We start from the raw sequence: 17,245 nt of genomic DNA, 5'->3' as shown, positions 1-17,245 counted from the left end.
TTCATTTGAGGCTAGAAACATTTAACTTCCGGTCTCATCCCTGGTCACTGTGGATGACTTGACGCAGCTGGTTCACTTCTGGCTTCGTGGCTCATTGAATTGGTTTGCTAACGTTTATTTGTCGATAACGGTAAAATGCACCAGGGCAAGATGTCGTATTTATTAGCCACGTTTATAGCTGCAGTGCTGCTCAGTTCGGGGGCTTTTGGAAAAACTGTGACGGGAATGTTTAAGAGCGAAGTCGCGAGACAGCAGAATGGCCAGTTCATCACTAAATTCATGTACCAAGGTAATGTTGACGGTGCTGATGTGTCATCTTAGCACTGACAGGGTTAGCTTATGTTCAGGCTCAATATTAGCATGGCGTGATGACGGTGTGTTGGTTCAGTTCACTGTATGTATCTCATTATTTTTACATTGACTCATCCGTTGGGTGTAAGTACATGTCATCATCACTTAATCTGATCATGTCTGCACTGATTAACACCACTTTTCTCTTTGCCACTTCATATCAAAAGGCTATATTCATCATTATCAGAGTTTCTCTTTTATTTTAAATCATTTATAATTATTATTACTGTTATTTTCCTTTTTTGTTGTTGTTGTTTAGTTTCAGTTGGTCCTGAACCAGTTAACTGCACTAATGTCAGTATTGTAACGAGATTTGTTACATAACTTCAGGAGATGATCCTGAAACACAAAGGATTATGGGTAAAAGCAGGTTTGGATTACCAATTAGGTAAAGCAGACAACTACCATGGGGCCCCAGCCCTCCAGGGGCCCCAGAAAGCTCCAGGCCCTCTACTTCTCACCTAGTGTTTTTCATTAAAAAACATGTTTGGGAATAAGGGTGAAAGGTTAACTGTTCATGTATTAGTCATATTACAACACCAGGTTTGTAGAACCAAATTGGGTTTAAGTCCTATTTATGTGCTAGGACTACAGCTAACGATTTTTACATTAATGATTCATGTGTAGAGTATACTTTGAATGAATCTATTAATTGTTCTATAAATTGTCACAAAATGTTGAAAAATCTCCGGTGCAATATCTGAGCCCTGCATAAATATTGAACTTAACAATTACAACCAGTTGTCACGAGTGTTAATGAAAAGTATTCATGATAAAAATATGGTCACGATATGTATAGATAATTTGAAAAAAAAAGTCAAATTCGTCTTTAATTTTGTTTATTGTGCGTTTTGTCCCTTTTTTGTCAAATAAATTACACTGAAAATACGAGTCTCAGGAAGTGAAGAGCGTCTGTAACCGTTACTGTTACAAAGTATATAAATAGAACAGCTAGACTTAATGCTTATGCCTAAATATGTAAGAATTTTAGCTTTAAGCTTTCAAAATGTAACTACAATTATCAGCAGAATGTGAAGAAATAACAGTGTTGACAGTTTGATGTCTATGTATTGTTTTGTAGCGATATCTAGTAGTATATCTGAAGTTAGCATGCTAACCAGCTAACCCGGGGCCTGAATACCTTTCTCCCAGCTGTCCAAAGGTCCTGTGCTAGCGGTGCAAACACTAACTCCCTGGCTAACTGTACAGGTAACTGAGCTAACAAACTAACAGTAGCTACAGTCAGAAACAGTTACATACAGAATGCAGTTAGCTAATCTGTTGATTTGCTGCCCCTTTTTATTCAACAGGTGGCCAATTCTTACATATTGCACCTTAACGCTTAAACTTATGACTACCACCAATTTTCATACTGCGGTATACATTGAATATACTGCAGTACCTTAGTCGTCTCATTTGAGAAGCTGGAACCAGTTAATGTAGCCACTTGTGCCTTAGAAATAATGTAAACAATTAATTGATTAGCCTATCATGATTTGCAGCATTAAATGATAGAGACCTTAAGGTGGCATGTGCAATAATCACAGGATATGCAAAGTCAAGTAAGGCAAATTGACCCAAACACGCTATGCTGCTTGATACAAATGGAAAACTCACACAGGTGTCATTTTCTTCCACAGAAGTGTGTCTGATATCACAAAATGTAGTTTGATTTAAAGGTTCTGGGATACATGGGAGTGCTATGCATGCACATTGAACTACAAGTCACATTCATGATCAATTTATCAAACAATGCAGGGCCAACTACTGTTTTTCTTTCTTTTTCTTGATAAAACATACTTCACTACAAAATCAACCTGATCATTGGGATGATTAATTACTTCCAAGTAAAGCTATTCAAGTTTCCTGGTGAAAATTTGCAGTATATATCACAGAAAAACCAAAATATAGCATCAGTTTTTCCAATATTTTGCAGCCCTGGTGTCTAATTAAGTAATCTGCAACACACAAGATGGAGGAACCTGGGGCTAATTGGGAGATACAGATCACGTATCAAGCCTGAAAATATCAGGATATTATTTATAGTATATAACACCCACTCATCAGTTTGGAATAGAGTCATTAAGTGCTGTATTATGTCACATGTAGTAAATAGCTGATGCTGGCACTATAAACGCATGTGATGTGGCAGAGAAGAAACACACACTCTCTCTCAAGCAGAAGGAAACCTGTCTTATTAACAATCACCCATCTATCTGTCTGTCTGCAGGTGACAGTGGTCTGTTGGTGTGCAGGCTGGACAACTCTGCTCTGGCTACAGAGAAGGAGTCCAGGTTGCTGCTGTATCAGGACATGGACTCAGACCTGGACAACCTCAGCTGCTCTGAGAGGCTCGGTAGAGCTCAGTTCACCAGTAAGAACCAGCGAGTGCTGATGTCTAATGTGATGGATGTGATGCATCTGTATTGATTACTCTTCTTATGTCTCTGCTCTCTTTCCTCATTGCTGTCACTCCTCTCACTGCGGACGCCAATTTTCCTTCTGCTTCAGTTTCTCTCAGTCAAGAAGAACACAACCAGACAATCCCTCGCCAGTCCTCACCTACAGCCTGGCAGGCCCTGTATGCTGACAGATACACATGTCAGGTAACAGCAACATCATGGACTGATAGGAAACACACACATGGAAATTCAAGCTGTGTTTAGCTTAGTAGACAGGAAGGACGCTGGTGGAGGGAGCCATTTAAAGGAAAAGTTGCCCTAAAAATAACTACTCACCCCCACCCCCTGGTCCACAAAACATTTCTGGAGCTTCACAGTAAAACAGATTGCAGCATTCTCCTAAACAACTGAAGTAGCTGGAGACTAGAACAAAAAACAAACCAAAAAAAGATCCCAAACTGGTCTGAAAAGATGTTATTTACACAAGATGAAATCTTCACTGTAGCTGCAAACAGCAAAGGCTTTTTTGAATCCCATGGGTTCTAGTAATTTATCACATTAAGTTTCCCCCTTTTATTCCTCTTCTCTGTCTGTTTCCTGTCCGTCTCTCCAGGAAGGTGCAGTGATTCCTTCTCATGCTGATCTGAGTTTTACTGTCCTGCTGTTGAACGCTGACTCAGCTGGGAATCCTCTGGAACACTTCAGTGCAGAGGAGGCAGGTAAGACATCCTCAATACTCCCATCAGCACAGGTATCAGGGCATTGGCTATGTCTGTTGTGAAAACATGAAGAAAATGTACACAGCTTCTTAATGAGATCAGTGATTTTCCCGTCTGTTGTATTCAGTTATTAATAGATGATACATCCTCTGCTTTATGCTCGTGTGGAGCTCTTTAAAAGAGGTTTGTGTTAAATATATAAAGGTATAAAGTACATGGGTTAGGGTTGGTCCTGAGAGTTCTGAATCATTCATGTGGGACAAAATGTTTCCTGCCGTTATTCCCTCTTCCACCCAGGTCTCCAAAGTTTTTACTTCCTCCTGCTGCTGGCGTACTTCATAGCCTGCTGCATCTACATCCAGCCTCTGTACCAGGCTCTGAGGAAAGGAGGACCCATGCACACAGTCCTCAAAGTGCTGACCACAGCACTGGCATTACAGGGCTGCTCAGCTCTCTGCAACTACATCCACTTGGCCAGGTAGATCCAGTAGAATCTGGTTGAAGCTGCTGGGAAGTGGGATCATCAATTTAAATATTAGCACACCGGTTTCCAATTGTTTTAGTTTGTGACTGTGAGCTGAGAGCAGTACAAAGAGTAGCGTTTCCTCCTCAGATTTATCTCAGTTTAATTAAGAGCCCCAAAGCGGAAATATCACAGTATTTCACAAGAAAAAGCAATGATTCGAGAAATTCAGAGAAAGTGAACATAGCTTTATGTAGCAAAAGTTTAAAGTTGTTCTAAAAAGTACTATGTTTTTTCTTTCTTGTTAATCATCTTGCAGATGATCTGAGCAGTCACACCACTCAAAGAGTAAACAAACGATGAACATGACTGGATGATATAATATAGGATGAGATTTACTTTAATTATGGCCTTTTTAACCTATTTATTACCAGTTCCACATATAGTTCTTATGTATTTGGCCTTTGATTGTACGTAGGTTTGTTATTCACAGTGTTTTTTCTTTCTGTTTAATTTCTTTATCTCTACTTATTGTGTGTGTATTTGTCTACCTGGGTGGTGACCGACTGCATACAGTTGGCAGCATATGGATAAATATGTGATAGTGAGGAGAATATGAAGTAATGTGCTCGTGTGTGTCCCCTTGTGTTCTGCAGGTATTCCAGAGATGGTGTTGGTATTCCACTGATGGGCAGCCTGGCAGAGTGTATGTTCCTCTTTCTTTCCATCTGTATTTAGCTCTGTTGTGGGCTGGATTTAGTTATGAGAGGAACTTAACTGTCTGCTCATTTCAGATTAATTTATAAACAGACAATAATAGTCACAAAAGCCTCTTCTTTTCCAATTCCTGTTCCCTGTGCAGTCTGGGATATGGTGTCCCAGGTGTCCATGCTGTACATGTTACTGAGTCTGTGTATGGGCTGGACTCTGAGCCGAGGCAGGAAGCCTCAGTCCAGACCTCTGCAGTGGGAGCAGTCTCCGGCCTCCACGGCTGTCGCTGTTGGTGGAGTCGTTACACAGGTACGCAGGATTTCTCTGACATGTTATTACACAACAGCTCATTATGTCATTTAGCGTAAACTAAATGTTGTCCAGGGAATGCAATATTTCGGTGGCCAAAATGCAAAAACACATTTCAAAAAAACAAGACATTTCAGATAAAACAACTTTACAGTAAAACACGACAACATTTTACAAAACACATTTCACCAAACATTCTGGACACACACTTCAGAAAATACAGAAAGACATTTCACCCAACAAAACAACATTTCACAAAACCCAACAAATTGTTGTGTTTTGTGAAATGTTTTGTGAATTGTTGTTGTGTTATCCGACATGTTGTGTTTGACCCTCAGGGCCACCGGACAGTCCTCTTCTGATTTGGATGATATGGTTCAGGTTGTTCATGTTGAAGATAAAGACAAAAGACTTTAAGAATTAAGAGAAAAGAAAGTACATTTGTTATAAATATGGTCAAACCGACCTGCCATTTTGATAGAATTACACTGAGAGTCATACTAGAGCTGTGTAGAGTGAAACAGTGTCATTTTCAGGGAGTGTTGCTGCTGTGGGAGCAGTATTCAGAATCAGAGAGTGAGCATCACAGCTACCACGCCCAGCAGAGTCTGGCAGGGCTCCTCCTCATGGCTCTGAGGGTGGTCCTGGCCCTCCTGCTGGCCTCTATCCTCTACCAGATCATCTCCACCGAGAGGAGCACCCTGAAGAGAGACTTCTACCTGTGCTTTGCCAAGGTAAACGACACAGTGCACTGACTGTACCCTCCAGACAAACAAACACTTACCTGCAGTTCGTCAGGTGGTCATGTGGTCTTCCTTGTGTATTCTACAGGGATGCTTCCTGTGGTTCCTCTGCCACCCGGTCCTCTTTCTCATGTCTGTTATCTTCAACGAGCACCAGAGGGAGAAGGTTTGAGCACACAAACAAATACTTAAGCAAAGCTGGAGTTTTTAGGTCGGGAGATGTGACCTTTGATTGAGGTTTGATAACAAAAGATGTTTTACATTTTACACAAGTTCAGATTTTCAACTTGAAGGTCAGTGAAGTTTGTTGATGAAGGTTCTCAGTCATCCATGTCATGGTAAATCTAGTTGCTGTAACGTAGGCAACTGATTTGTTTCAGTTTCTATTGAAGTTTGTAATGAGTTTTAAACAGGTTGTGAACTAGACCCATTTTAATACTGATGCCTCTTACATACGCAAATGAGACCATCAGCAAGAAGATTGGCTACTTCTATGTAGTTATTTGTAATTTTTGGGTTGAGTAAGTCATAAAAGTAAAACAATTTTTTATGGCGTGTGCTGAGGCTGAATTAAGGAGTCTCACAGCCTGAGGAAAGAAGCTGTTAAAGAAGGACTTTTCCAAATGTAAACAGGTGTCAGGGCAAATAAACAATCATCTGTTAATCTTTGTAAATCCAAACGTGAGTCTAACAATAGCATAGCTGTCATTGCTGAAAAAAGGTTTACATGGAAAATGAAAACTGTGGCCTTTTTAAAACTGAGAAATTAAATCAAATCATGGATTTGGAATATCATGACACCCCTATGGCCAGTAAAGTAATGTTTAATAATAATAAGCCAACAGCATGCAATAGTTTGGTAACAACGCAAGCAAAATGTTACCCCAAAAGCCAGTTGTTCTGCTGTCGCCCGACAAGAGATACAGAAGTCTTCGCTGCCATACCACCAGACTACAGAGCAGCTTCTTTTCTCAGGCTGTGGTACTCCTGAACTCATCCTCAACACTCCATCATAAAAGATTGTTTTAAGAATTTTAAATTTTTAAAAAACACAGATGGTAGGCATTCTTGTTTGCTTGTCATGGAGAGGCATCAGTATTAAAATGAGACTGTTTAATAACCAGTTAAAAGTTACTTGTAGTACGTTGGTGATATTACTTGACTTTCAGGTATGGCGTAGAGACAAACGGCAGCATAATCAGAGTGCTCTCAGATGGTCAGGCCTTCCCCCCAGCTATAACCAGTTGTTTGCTCAATTAACCAAAAAATAATATAGAGGGGGATAAACAAAGGAGGACTATGGCTAAAGCAATTCAAAAACAAGACAAAGACAAGAGACTAAAGACCGAAACTGAAGATACCGACATGGATGATAATGGCGAACATGCAGGTTTGGACTAAATACTTCAGAGTAAATAAATGAATTGGCAATTTAAACAAATGATAAGATTAACAGGTAACAGAAAGATGCTGGGTCTGTAATGAGTAAAGTAATGAGTTTATGAGTTAAATATGTGCAGATGGTGAAATTACAGGTTGGGTGAAAGCATTTAAATATTACGAGAAAAATTTTACGCTAACGGAGCCCTGACCAAATTTCTCTTAAGCTCAAAAGATCTGAATCAAAGCCAAAGAAACCAACTCATATTTCATACGTGTGAATCCAGCAGGATGAGTGATGGTTAGCCTACTTTATTTGAAGAGTTGTCTTGTGGAGTCAGCAGGCTGCAGCTTTGTCTCCAGCGGCCTTACTGTCGCTCAACTGCAGGCTGACAGTCCAGTCTCGGTCCAATAGCCGGCGGGATCGCACAGCTCGTCCGGTACCCAGCGGGAGACACAGCTCGTCCGGCCAAATGTACTTAGACTTTTCTGTATACTTATATAAGATAAGCCCAGTATACTTAAGTATAATTTTGTTAAGTATATCTCTGATTAGTACATAAAAAGTATACTGAAAGCATACTTTCTTATTTTTAGTTTAAAAGAAGTCTAAGTATATTTGGCCCATACTTGTACTTAATCTTTTGATCGAGATATACTTAAGAAAAGTATAATGAAGTATTCTTGCCTTATATAGAAAGTTTAAGTATACTTGGCTTGTAGTTGTGCTTACTCTTATGATAAAGTAGCCTATTTAATACTTTTGCACGCATATTGGCTTCTTTGAGGTAGTGCTCCAGCATGTTTTACATACTATCTTATAACTTACATGTTAAAGTTTATAATAACACATCAGCTTTGGGGTGGAATAGTTGAGAGTAAATAGTACACAAGTGGAACTGAAACTGATCTTATATGTACACAGTGTTATTAACCCACACAGAAACAGATAAACATTTGCCTGATTTTATTGACAATTCTTCCAAGGTGTGAGAGTATTGTAACAGACTTGATTCATACTGGCTGCTATTATAAGCCATTACCAGAATATGAATACATTTATATTTAAATCTCATCATAAAACATCAAGTCTCTCATCTCATCACAAAAGGAGCAAGTCTCTTTATGTAATACATAAATCATTGGCTACAACACGACTCATGACCGCTCTTTTAGTCCATTTCATATAGATGCGTTCATCTATATGTATCTCAGGCGTGCGAGTTAAAAAAAACCACATCCATGTCACCTCTAGGGCTCCGTAAATAAGAGTAAGAGAGTGGAGTTGCAAGAAGAGAGTAAGAGAGGGGAATGCCTCTCTGTTTTATCCATTCTGATAACAGGCGTGCCTGGGGGCAGGGCTGCCAGCTTTGTCTCAGAGTAGATGACAAGTGTGAAAACTAAACTAACATTTTTAATGTTTCAAGATTGTGTTTCACCTTTCCCAGAATGTCACCATGGCTTAATATGTGGACTTCTTATTAACACAAATCACATGGCATCACTAAATCATTAACATTCAAAAGAAAATTAAAACTTGGTCAAAACATCTAAACACACTTGATTATATCGTAGAACTAACTACACATTTCTTTTAGTTCTAGCCTTATACTTATTATGACAGTGAATATTTTAAACATTGACTGGTAACACACCAAAATGTGTTAGACGAAGTCCTTTGAAACTTTGTCCAAATCATACAAGGACTCACCTTTAGATGGCACTGTGGCTCCACCGAACACAGGACATTTTCACACATTAAATTTATCTCAGTCAATTTTCATCGCAGAGCAATGCAGGTAGAGTCAGTTTTATGAACTTTTCTTCCTGTTTAATAATATGTTAAAATCAAGAAGATTAGGTTCTGGCTTTGTACTTATTTTAACTTTTTTTAAATCTGGAAGAGTGTAGAAGCCTTTACAACATAGGACTTTAAAGATAAGGGAGTCAACGTCGTAAATTTCTGAGCTGTCAGCCAAGGATTAGGTAAAAAGAAGGGGAGTGAATTCACTCTTAAGTGTGTGTGTGTGTGTGTGTGTGTGTGTGTGTGTGTGTGTGTGTGTGTGTGTGTTAATTAGATAGGAGAGAACAAAATGTTAGCAGTTTTCAGTCTCATTTACAAATACAAAGACATTCAATTATAACATATAATTGTCACAAGGATGTCCTCCAGTCCTCTGATGTTTGGCAAATGTGGATTCAATGGAGGATGGAGGGACGGAGCCTCATGGTGCAAGTGGTTATAGGGTCAGTTAAGCTATAAAAGATGTTTACCTCCCAGAGAAAAAAGGCCTCAATTAATAGTTCAGACGAGAGGCATGTGTCCCTACACTGTTCACACATGGAGGGGCCCTCCAGTAAGTGCAGGTTCCCCCTCCCTGTTTAGAAATTATTTTCGAAATTTCAAAAATGGAAGTCTTTTTATATACTGTATGTTCAGAGTTCTAAGGTTGTGTCTGTTGCACAGACAGAAATTCATAGGTTAAGGACGATAAGGGAGCATAAAGTGGACACACAAAAGGTCACCAAAAACAAATTTCACATCAGTAATATAGAGTAGTCACTCTAAACATTAATGGGTTGCATAATCCAATTAAGAGAAATAAATAAATAGCTAAAATGAAGAGGGAAAAACAACATGTGATTTTCTGGCAGGAGACCCATCTCTCTCAGCACAAGAAATAAATAGAATTAGGATTTAAAAACATTTTATTATCTTATAGAAATGGGCATGCAGGAGGGGACGCAATATTGATTTTAAATAAAGTGACTTTCCAGCTCTCTGCGCAGATCGTTGATACGGAGGGGCGTTACATCCTGGTTAAAGGATTCCTTGATCATAAACAAGTAACATTGATTAATGTTTACAGACCACCAGGTAATGATAAAAGGTTTATTAAAAAAATATTCAACATAATAGCTGCAGAATCCTCCGGTGTCCTGATTTGTGGCAGGGACTGGAATGTCCAGTGATTGAGTTGAATGTTAGCAGACATCCTTGTCTCAATGTTATTGATTTCTGTTGAACACAAATAAGCAGTCTATGTTGAAGTATAAGTTGTGTGTTAAACCTTATTTACATTATGTGGCCTCAGGTGTAAAGACCTTGAAGAGAGAACTGACAAGTAAAGGATTTAGGTTATATAATACATTACCGCTGAAGGAAGAACTGTTCTTAAGTAAAGAGGGGATGTTGTGTTCACTTAGATTCCTGTGTTCACGTTCTGCCACAAGGGGGCTGAAAGAGCTGAAAGAGCTTACAGACTCCTACTATCTAGAAAGACAGGACTTCTTCAGGTTAGGCACTATTTCAACAAAAATATCAGAATCTCTCAGGAAAGCGAAACAAATCTGATTAATGTATTTATTGATGGATACAAATCCAATCTGCACAGAAAATTGGTTTCTAGAATTTATTCATGTCTGCAATCAGCTAAGAGTCACTCCACAACATATGTTAAATCTAAATGGGAAAAGGAAGCCAATATAACTCTCACAAAGGAGGACTGGCTTAACACTTGTAATACACATGTAACTACTTCAAGTTCAGGTCAATGGAGAGAATTTGTGTGGAAGAACATTATTAGGTTTTTCATCACTCCAAACCAGAACATGGTCACTGCTGGAGGAGGTGCAGGAACAGCTTGGCTGATCACATATTTTGGGACTGTGCTGTAATTCAGCCTTACTGAATTACTGCTACAGTAGTAGCAGTGATAAAATCAATATTTGGCTCAGAGATCAATCATGACTTCAGTACAATATATTTAGGTAAGAGGCCATGTGAACTTAACCGACGTGACAAATACCTTCTTCAAATACTGCTAGCAGCCAGTAAAAAAGCCATTACCAGAACATGGATGATTAAAGAACCCTCAACAAAATCAGAGTGGATCAGGATAGTAAATGAAATATACAGTGGTGCTTGAAAGTTTGTGAACCCTTGAGAATTTTCTATATTTCTGCATAAATATGACCTAAAACATCATCAGATTTCTAAGTCCTAAAAGTAGATAAAGAGAACCCAATTAAACATATGAGACAAAAATATAATACTTGGCCATTTATGTATTGAGGAAAATGATCCAATATTACATATCTGTGAGAAGTATGTGAACCTCTAGGATTGGCAGTTAATTTGAAGGTGAAATTAGAGTCAGGTGTTTTCAATCAAGGGGATAACAATCAGACAATCAGTGGGCGCCCTGTTCTATTTAAAGAACAGGGATCTATCAAAGTCTGATCTTCACAACACATGTTTGTGAAAGTGTATCATGGCACGAACAAAGGAGATTTCTGAGGACCTCAGAAAAAGAGTTGTTGATGCTCATCAGGCTGGAAAAGGTTACAAAACCATCTCTAAAGAGTTTGGACTCCACCAATCCACAGTCAGACAGATTGTGTACAAATGGAGGAAATTCAAGACCATTGTTACCCTCCCCAGGAGTGGTCGACCAACAAAGATCACTCCAGGAGCAAGACGTATAATCGTCAGCGAGGTCACAAAGGACCCTAGGGTAACTTCTTAGCAACTAAAGGTCTCTCACATTGGCTAATATTAATGTTCATGAGTCCACTGTCAGGAGAACACTGAACAACAATGGTGTGCATGGCAGGGTTGCAAGGAGAAAGCCACTGCCATCCAAAAAGAACATTGCTGCCTGTCTGCAGTTTGCTAAAGATCACATGGACAAGCCAGAAGACTACTGGAAAAATGTTTTGTGGACGGATGAGACCAAAATAGAACTTTCTGGTTTAATGAGAAGCATTATGTTTGGAGGAAGGAAAACACTGCATTCCAGTAGGGCTGCTCAATTATGGAAAAAATCATAATCACGATAATTTCGGCCTATATTGAAATCACGATTATTTAAACGATTATTTTTGAGTTTGGAAACATGATGCATTTATTCAGCATTTCTCTCCAAAAAAAACACTTTAACTGACAACTTTGAAATTTCCCCTTTAAAAAAATACACAAAATGTTCAAATCGAAAATAATGTACAAATATGTATCCAACTGTTCTGCAATTTCTATAAAACATTTAATAAATAAAATAAATATACTTATACTTAAATCAAATAAGACAAACGACAGGGTGCATATATTTAGCTAAAAAGTATCCAATGGCAGCTGTTATTTTCTTGTGCCTATCCGAATTTGACGGATAAGGAGTCGCATTATACAGTGTGTCTGAGATCGATGTCTGACTCTGCATTGATGTCGTGGGGGTTGTGGCCTTGTCTTTTTGTTTCTTTATTAATTCGTCGTGAGTGACTTTGTGCTTTAGTTTGAGATGGTTGAATAGATTTGTTGTGTTGCCAAGTGGTGCAGATATCACCTTGTAGCAAATCTTGCACACTGTGTGGTGCTGCTCCTCGTCGGATTCTTTGAATCTGAAGTGTTCCCATACAAGAGAACTTTTTCTACCCTTTTTGTCGACCAAATGGGGCTGCCCTCCCTCTGTCATTTTCCACTCGCACTGTTTTTTGAATACCGCTGGTCACCACACACACAACTTTACAGTGACTTTACAGCTGCTTGAGACTAGCCCTTTTCACACAGAGACGCCACATTATCGCCGCAGCGACGGTTTGCCAATTCTCCGCCGTTGGTTGTTCACACATAGCCAAGCAGCTCCGGCATAAAAGACGAACCAGAGTGTAATTCACACAGAAAGCCGGCATCGCAGCTCCAAAAGAGGCGTGACGGTACATGTCATGATGACGTCTGTTTTTTTTTCAACGTGTTTCCCCCGGTGTCCTCCTGTTAATCTAAACATGTACCTGCTGACTGTTTATAATCATATGGATGCTGTTATAATGTGTTGTGATTGGGATCCTGACCCACCAAACATCCTGGAAAATGACAAAGTTACGTTTTTCTCTAATAATTCTCTGAATTACATAATTACATAATCGCCATTGTCAACAGGACGCTATCTGAATGTCACTCGCGGGGAGGGATGCTGTTTTATGGGGAAAAGTTCACTGAAGTCTCGGTTGGGGGGGCTGACCTTCGCAGTGATTTTTTTTCACCAAGACAAACACTTGGTGAGTAAAAGTTTTTTGCCGGGGACGGACGCTGTTTTTCGGGCAGAAATGTGATGAAGAGTCAGTCGGACAGACACCTCTCCACGTTTACTGCGGTATTTTTTTCCTAACATAACGTTGCCAAAGACACGACCAGTTACTATGTTACTGTTGTTTGGTCCTGTAACGTTGCTTTGTGGGACATTTCTCTATATTTTGTTGAGTGAAGGATCTGTATAGTTATCAGACAGTGAACACCATCAGATCGACACGCCCTCGCTCCGCACCGCCGGCTTATCCGTTCACACTGGTTCGGTTCGCCAATACTGCGCCTCTGTGCCAGTCAGCAGGGCCGCATTGAATGCTTTGGGGGAGGGATTTTCAGAAAATCTCTAGGCCTACTTTACAACGAAAAATGCCAAATAAATTGTTTCAACTCGATTATATTAGTTTGGAGATCGTTTGACCCAAAAATCGAAATCACGATCAAAATTCAATTAATTGCACAGCCCTACATTCCAGCATAAGAACCTTATCCCATCTGTGAAATATGGTGGTGGTAGTATCATAGTTTGGGCCTGTTTTGCTGTATCTGGGCCAGGACGGCTTGCCATCATTGATGGAACAATGAATTCTGAATTAGACCTGCAAATTCTGAAGGAAAATGTCAGGACATCTGTCCGTGCACTGAATCTCAAGAGAATGTGGGTCATGCAGCAAGACAACGAGCCGAAGCACACAAGTCGTTCTACCAAACAATGGTTAAAGAACAAAGTTAATGTTTTGGTATGGCCAAGTCAAAGTCCTGACCTTAATCCAATCGAAATGTTGTGGAAGGACCTGAAGCGGGCAGTTCATGTGAGGAAACCCACCAACATCCCAGAGTTGAAGCTTTTCTGTACGGAGGAATGGGCTAAAATTCCTCCAAGCCGATGTGCAGGACTAATCAACAGTTACCGGAAACGTTTAGTTGCAGTTATTGCTGCACACCAGATACTGAAAGCAAAGGTTCACATACTTTTACTTTTTCCCAGATATGTAATATTGGATCATTTTCCTCAATACATAAATGACCAAGTATAATATTTTTGTCTCATTTGTTTAATTGGATTCTCTTTATCTCTTTATAGGACTTGTGTGAAAATCTGATGTTATTTTAGGTCATATTTATGCAGAAATATAGAAAATTCATGTCATGGAAAGGTTGACCTTCTCCCTGAATCTTTGTATAGATAAATTTTACAATTATTGGAAGAAATGGTTACTATATTTTAATACAGCAGGGAATTAACAATAACTTTGTTGTGTGATCTTGGACCCTGTACATACGTATTTAATTTCTTATTTTTATGTATAGGATACGTTGACTCATTTATATCATCACTGCTGAACAGATGCTGTAATTTGGAGATACACTGTGGAAAGTTATAACTTGGTACTTGCTGGCTATGAAAATCATCCCCCACCCCCTCGCCAAAAATTCCACATGCTGTCTCTAACCCTTCCCCTTTGTGTTCCTTCTCTGTAGGTGGTGACTATCGGTGTGATCCTCTGCCAGTCCATCTCCATGGTGATCCTCTACCAACTCTTCCTGTCTCGCTCTCTGTACTGGGAAGTCTCCTCTCTCTCCTCTGTGTCTCTACCGCTCACCATGTCCAGGACGAACAACAGGGGGCGCTACTGAGCACATCCACTGTCATGCCTTATCAGCATGACTAAGGGAGAACCTCCCTTCACCTCCCACTTAGTCAGCGGGAGACCTCCTGGGCATGAAGAAGAAGCACAGAAGCTAAGAAGTGCTGTGACTTTACAGAGACCGCTCTCCTCTGCTGGGACTGTGTCCGGGGCGGATAGTTATAGCCACTAGTAAGCAGGGAACTATAGCAGGGGTCACAGAATGACCAGAGGAAGATATTTAAAGCAACACCCTACCTCTACTTACAGACGGAACCAACATAACTTAGCAGGAGGAGCGATATTAAATGCAGGACAACTGGGAGGAGGGACACAAGGTATTCACATAGTTTCTTCATGACATGCTGGACTAACAGCCAAAACAGACCAACACAAACATGATGAAGACAGAACATCAACATTTAAGGATGCATCTGCTGGTGAGCTACATGTAAGGAATGAATATGAAGAAAGGATTGACTCATGCACCAGGCCAGAGGTACACATGGTTGTTTGACACAACCCAAGATCAGCATACCTGAGAGGTTTGTGGTGTCCGTAGAAACTTCTCTGCAAGGACATAAATGTGGTGTTTGTGCTCTTGGCTTTTATAACCACTCACACAATGGAATCATAGATTTACTACAAAGGAAAATACAAAGCACGGAAAGCGTTATGCCACTGCTCAGTTATGGTGTTAGATTTATGCAGGGAGTTAATGTGAGGTACAGGATGGAAAGAATCGTATCCCTCTCATTAAACTAGAGTTGGATCAAATTGCCAAAGAGAAGAAGAAAGTTATTTCTGTCAGAATGATAAGGCTGGTGTTTTTCAATATTTTCTTATTTTCAAGAAATCCCATGAAAAGACTTAACAATCAGTGAAGGAATGAAGGAACATGTCACCCAGTGCAACAGTGAACATGTTCTTACTCTCATCTCGTCAAATACAGCAGCTTGCTCAGCGGCCTTAAGATTCACACTATGATGCTCTACCTACCTCATGTCACATAACATAGGTTAACTTACTTACGTTACATAAAAAAATCACTCCTGAGTTTTGGTCATAAATGAAATGTGAACCCTGTTCTCCAAAGGGAAAGACCAATATATATTGATATATGTCCTTGCCTGGAACTCTCCCCCTTTGCACTTTGCTTTAGATGGGTCACTGGATAACCTTGACTTAGCCTCCTCCCCCTCAATTTTAGGAAGGTTTCAGTCTGTTCATGGGAATTATGTTCAATAAGAAAATGGAATAAAACATGGGTATATCAATTGATCAGTATGTAGTCAGATGGATATGTTACTCTGCATAAACAGATGGAGGGGCAGAGGAAGTTGGATGGATTTCAGTGATTGATGGACAAATACATGTGAAGATGGATATACAGAAGAATGGACATGTGAAAGGATGGATAAAATCTGGACAGATGGTTAAAGTATGTGGTCAGCCAGACAGGTAACACAGTGGACAGCTAAAAAAGGACTGGTGGACTTTGTCTTTGCTTATCCAAAATGATGAAGGTGAGCCAAAGGTGTGTGCTCCCTGTACATCACAGATCAGGCTTTTTTTTAAATACCTAATTCTTCCCTGTCACCATGAACCAAGAGCTGACAGCATGTATGTACATAGCTGGAGACACACTGCATGACTCGTCCTTTCTTTTTTCAACCTTCATTTTCCATGCATTGCACTATGAACTGAAGCACCTGTGTGAATGGGAGTAAAACATGGACGCCATTGTCACAGTGTGTTATAAAGCAGATCAGGAGAAACCAAAGTCTACTAACAGGCCACAGTCACGGACACTTCAGATGACCATCACTGTGTAAATACAACATTATGAAATTCCACACTTACTCTCCAGTGAATCAGGACTGGTCTGAGACTACAGTGACTTCCTATGAGTGCGGCTCATTAAAACACACGCTTCATTAGTATCCTGTGACAGCCCAGTGGGAACAGGCCTGCAGTTTCATTTAGGACTTTAACACATTTAACATGGTGGAAGATAAAAATCTACTCAACTGACAGCTGACATGGAGAATTAACATATTTGTTCATTGTGTATTTATTTGGAAAGCAGCATATTATAAAGAATCTAAATCAGTTTCTGCACAGTTTCATGTTTGATTTCAGTGTTTTATTGAACTACATCTATCCCTTTAAGTAGCAAAGTTTTAACTGTAGGGTCAGCCACCGAATCCAATCATTGACTGCATATAATAGAGGACAGAGCCACAATGACGTCACCCACAGGTCTCTGAAGAGCCAGAATGAAGCGCCTTAGCCATACCTGACTCCACCAGTTTTGATTAGCCAGGAGTTCCTGGCTAATCAAAACTGGCCAAAGAGGTGGAGCGTGGGTGGAGCTGAAGCGAGCCTAGTTAGTTAAAACAAGCCCACCTGTCTGGAAGCTACCAAGCTAGCTAAGGCTAACAAGCTATTAGTGTTCAC

The 17,245-nt window shown here is 39.8% G+C and overlaps 1 protein-coding gene across 1 annotated transcript; it reads left to right on the top strand.

Annotated features, from left to right (window-relative positions):
* Positions 1-76: 76 nt before the first annotated feature.
* On the top strand, positions 77-16,898 carry gpr180 (G protein-coupled receptor 180). The gene is made up of 10 exons (XM_073462765.1): positions 77-289; positions 2,582-2,725; positions 2,863-2,957; positions 3,367-3,472; positions 3,770-3,950; positions 4,592-4,641; positions 4,798-4,955; positions 5,492-5,689; positions 5,787-5,864; positions 14,640-16,898. Exons 1-10 carry the CDS (start codon positions 136-138, stop codon positions 14,793-14,795), a joined length of 1,320 nt encoding a protein of 439 aa, XP_073318866.1. The 5' UTR covers positions 77-135; the 3' UTR covers positions 14,796-16,898.
* Positions 16,899-17,245: the final 347 nt, after the last annotated feature.

Source organism: Pagrus major, chromosome 24 (assembly GCF_040436345.1).
Source record: "Pagrus major chromosome 24, Pma_NU_1.0".
Taxonomy (NCBI): Eukaryota; Metazoa; Chordata; class Actinopteri; order Spariformes; family Sparidae; genus Pagrus; species Pagrus major.
This window is presented reverse-complemented; position numbering and strand designations above follow the sequence as displayed.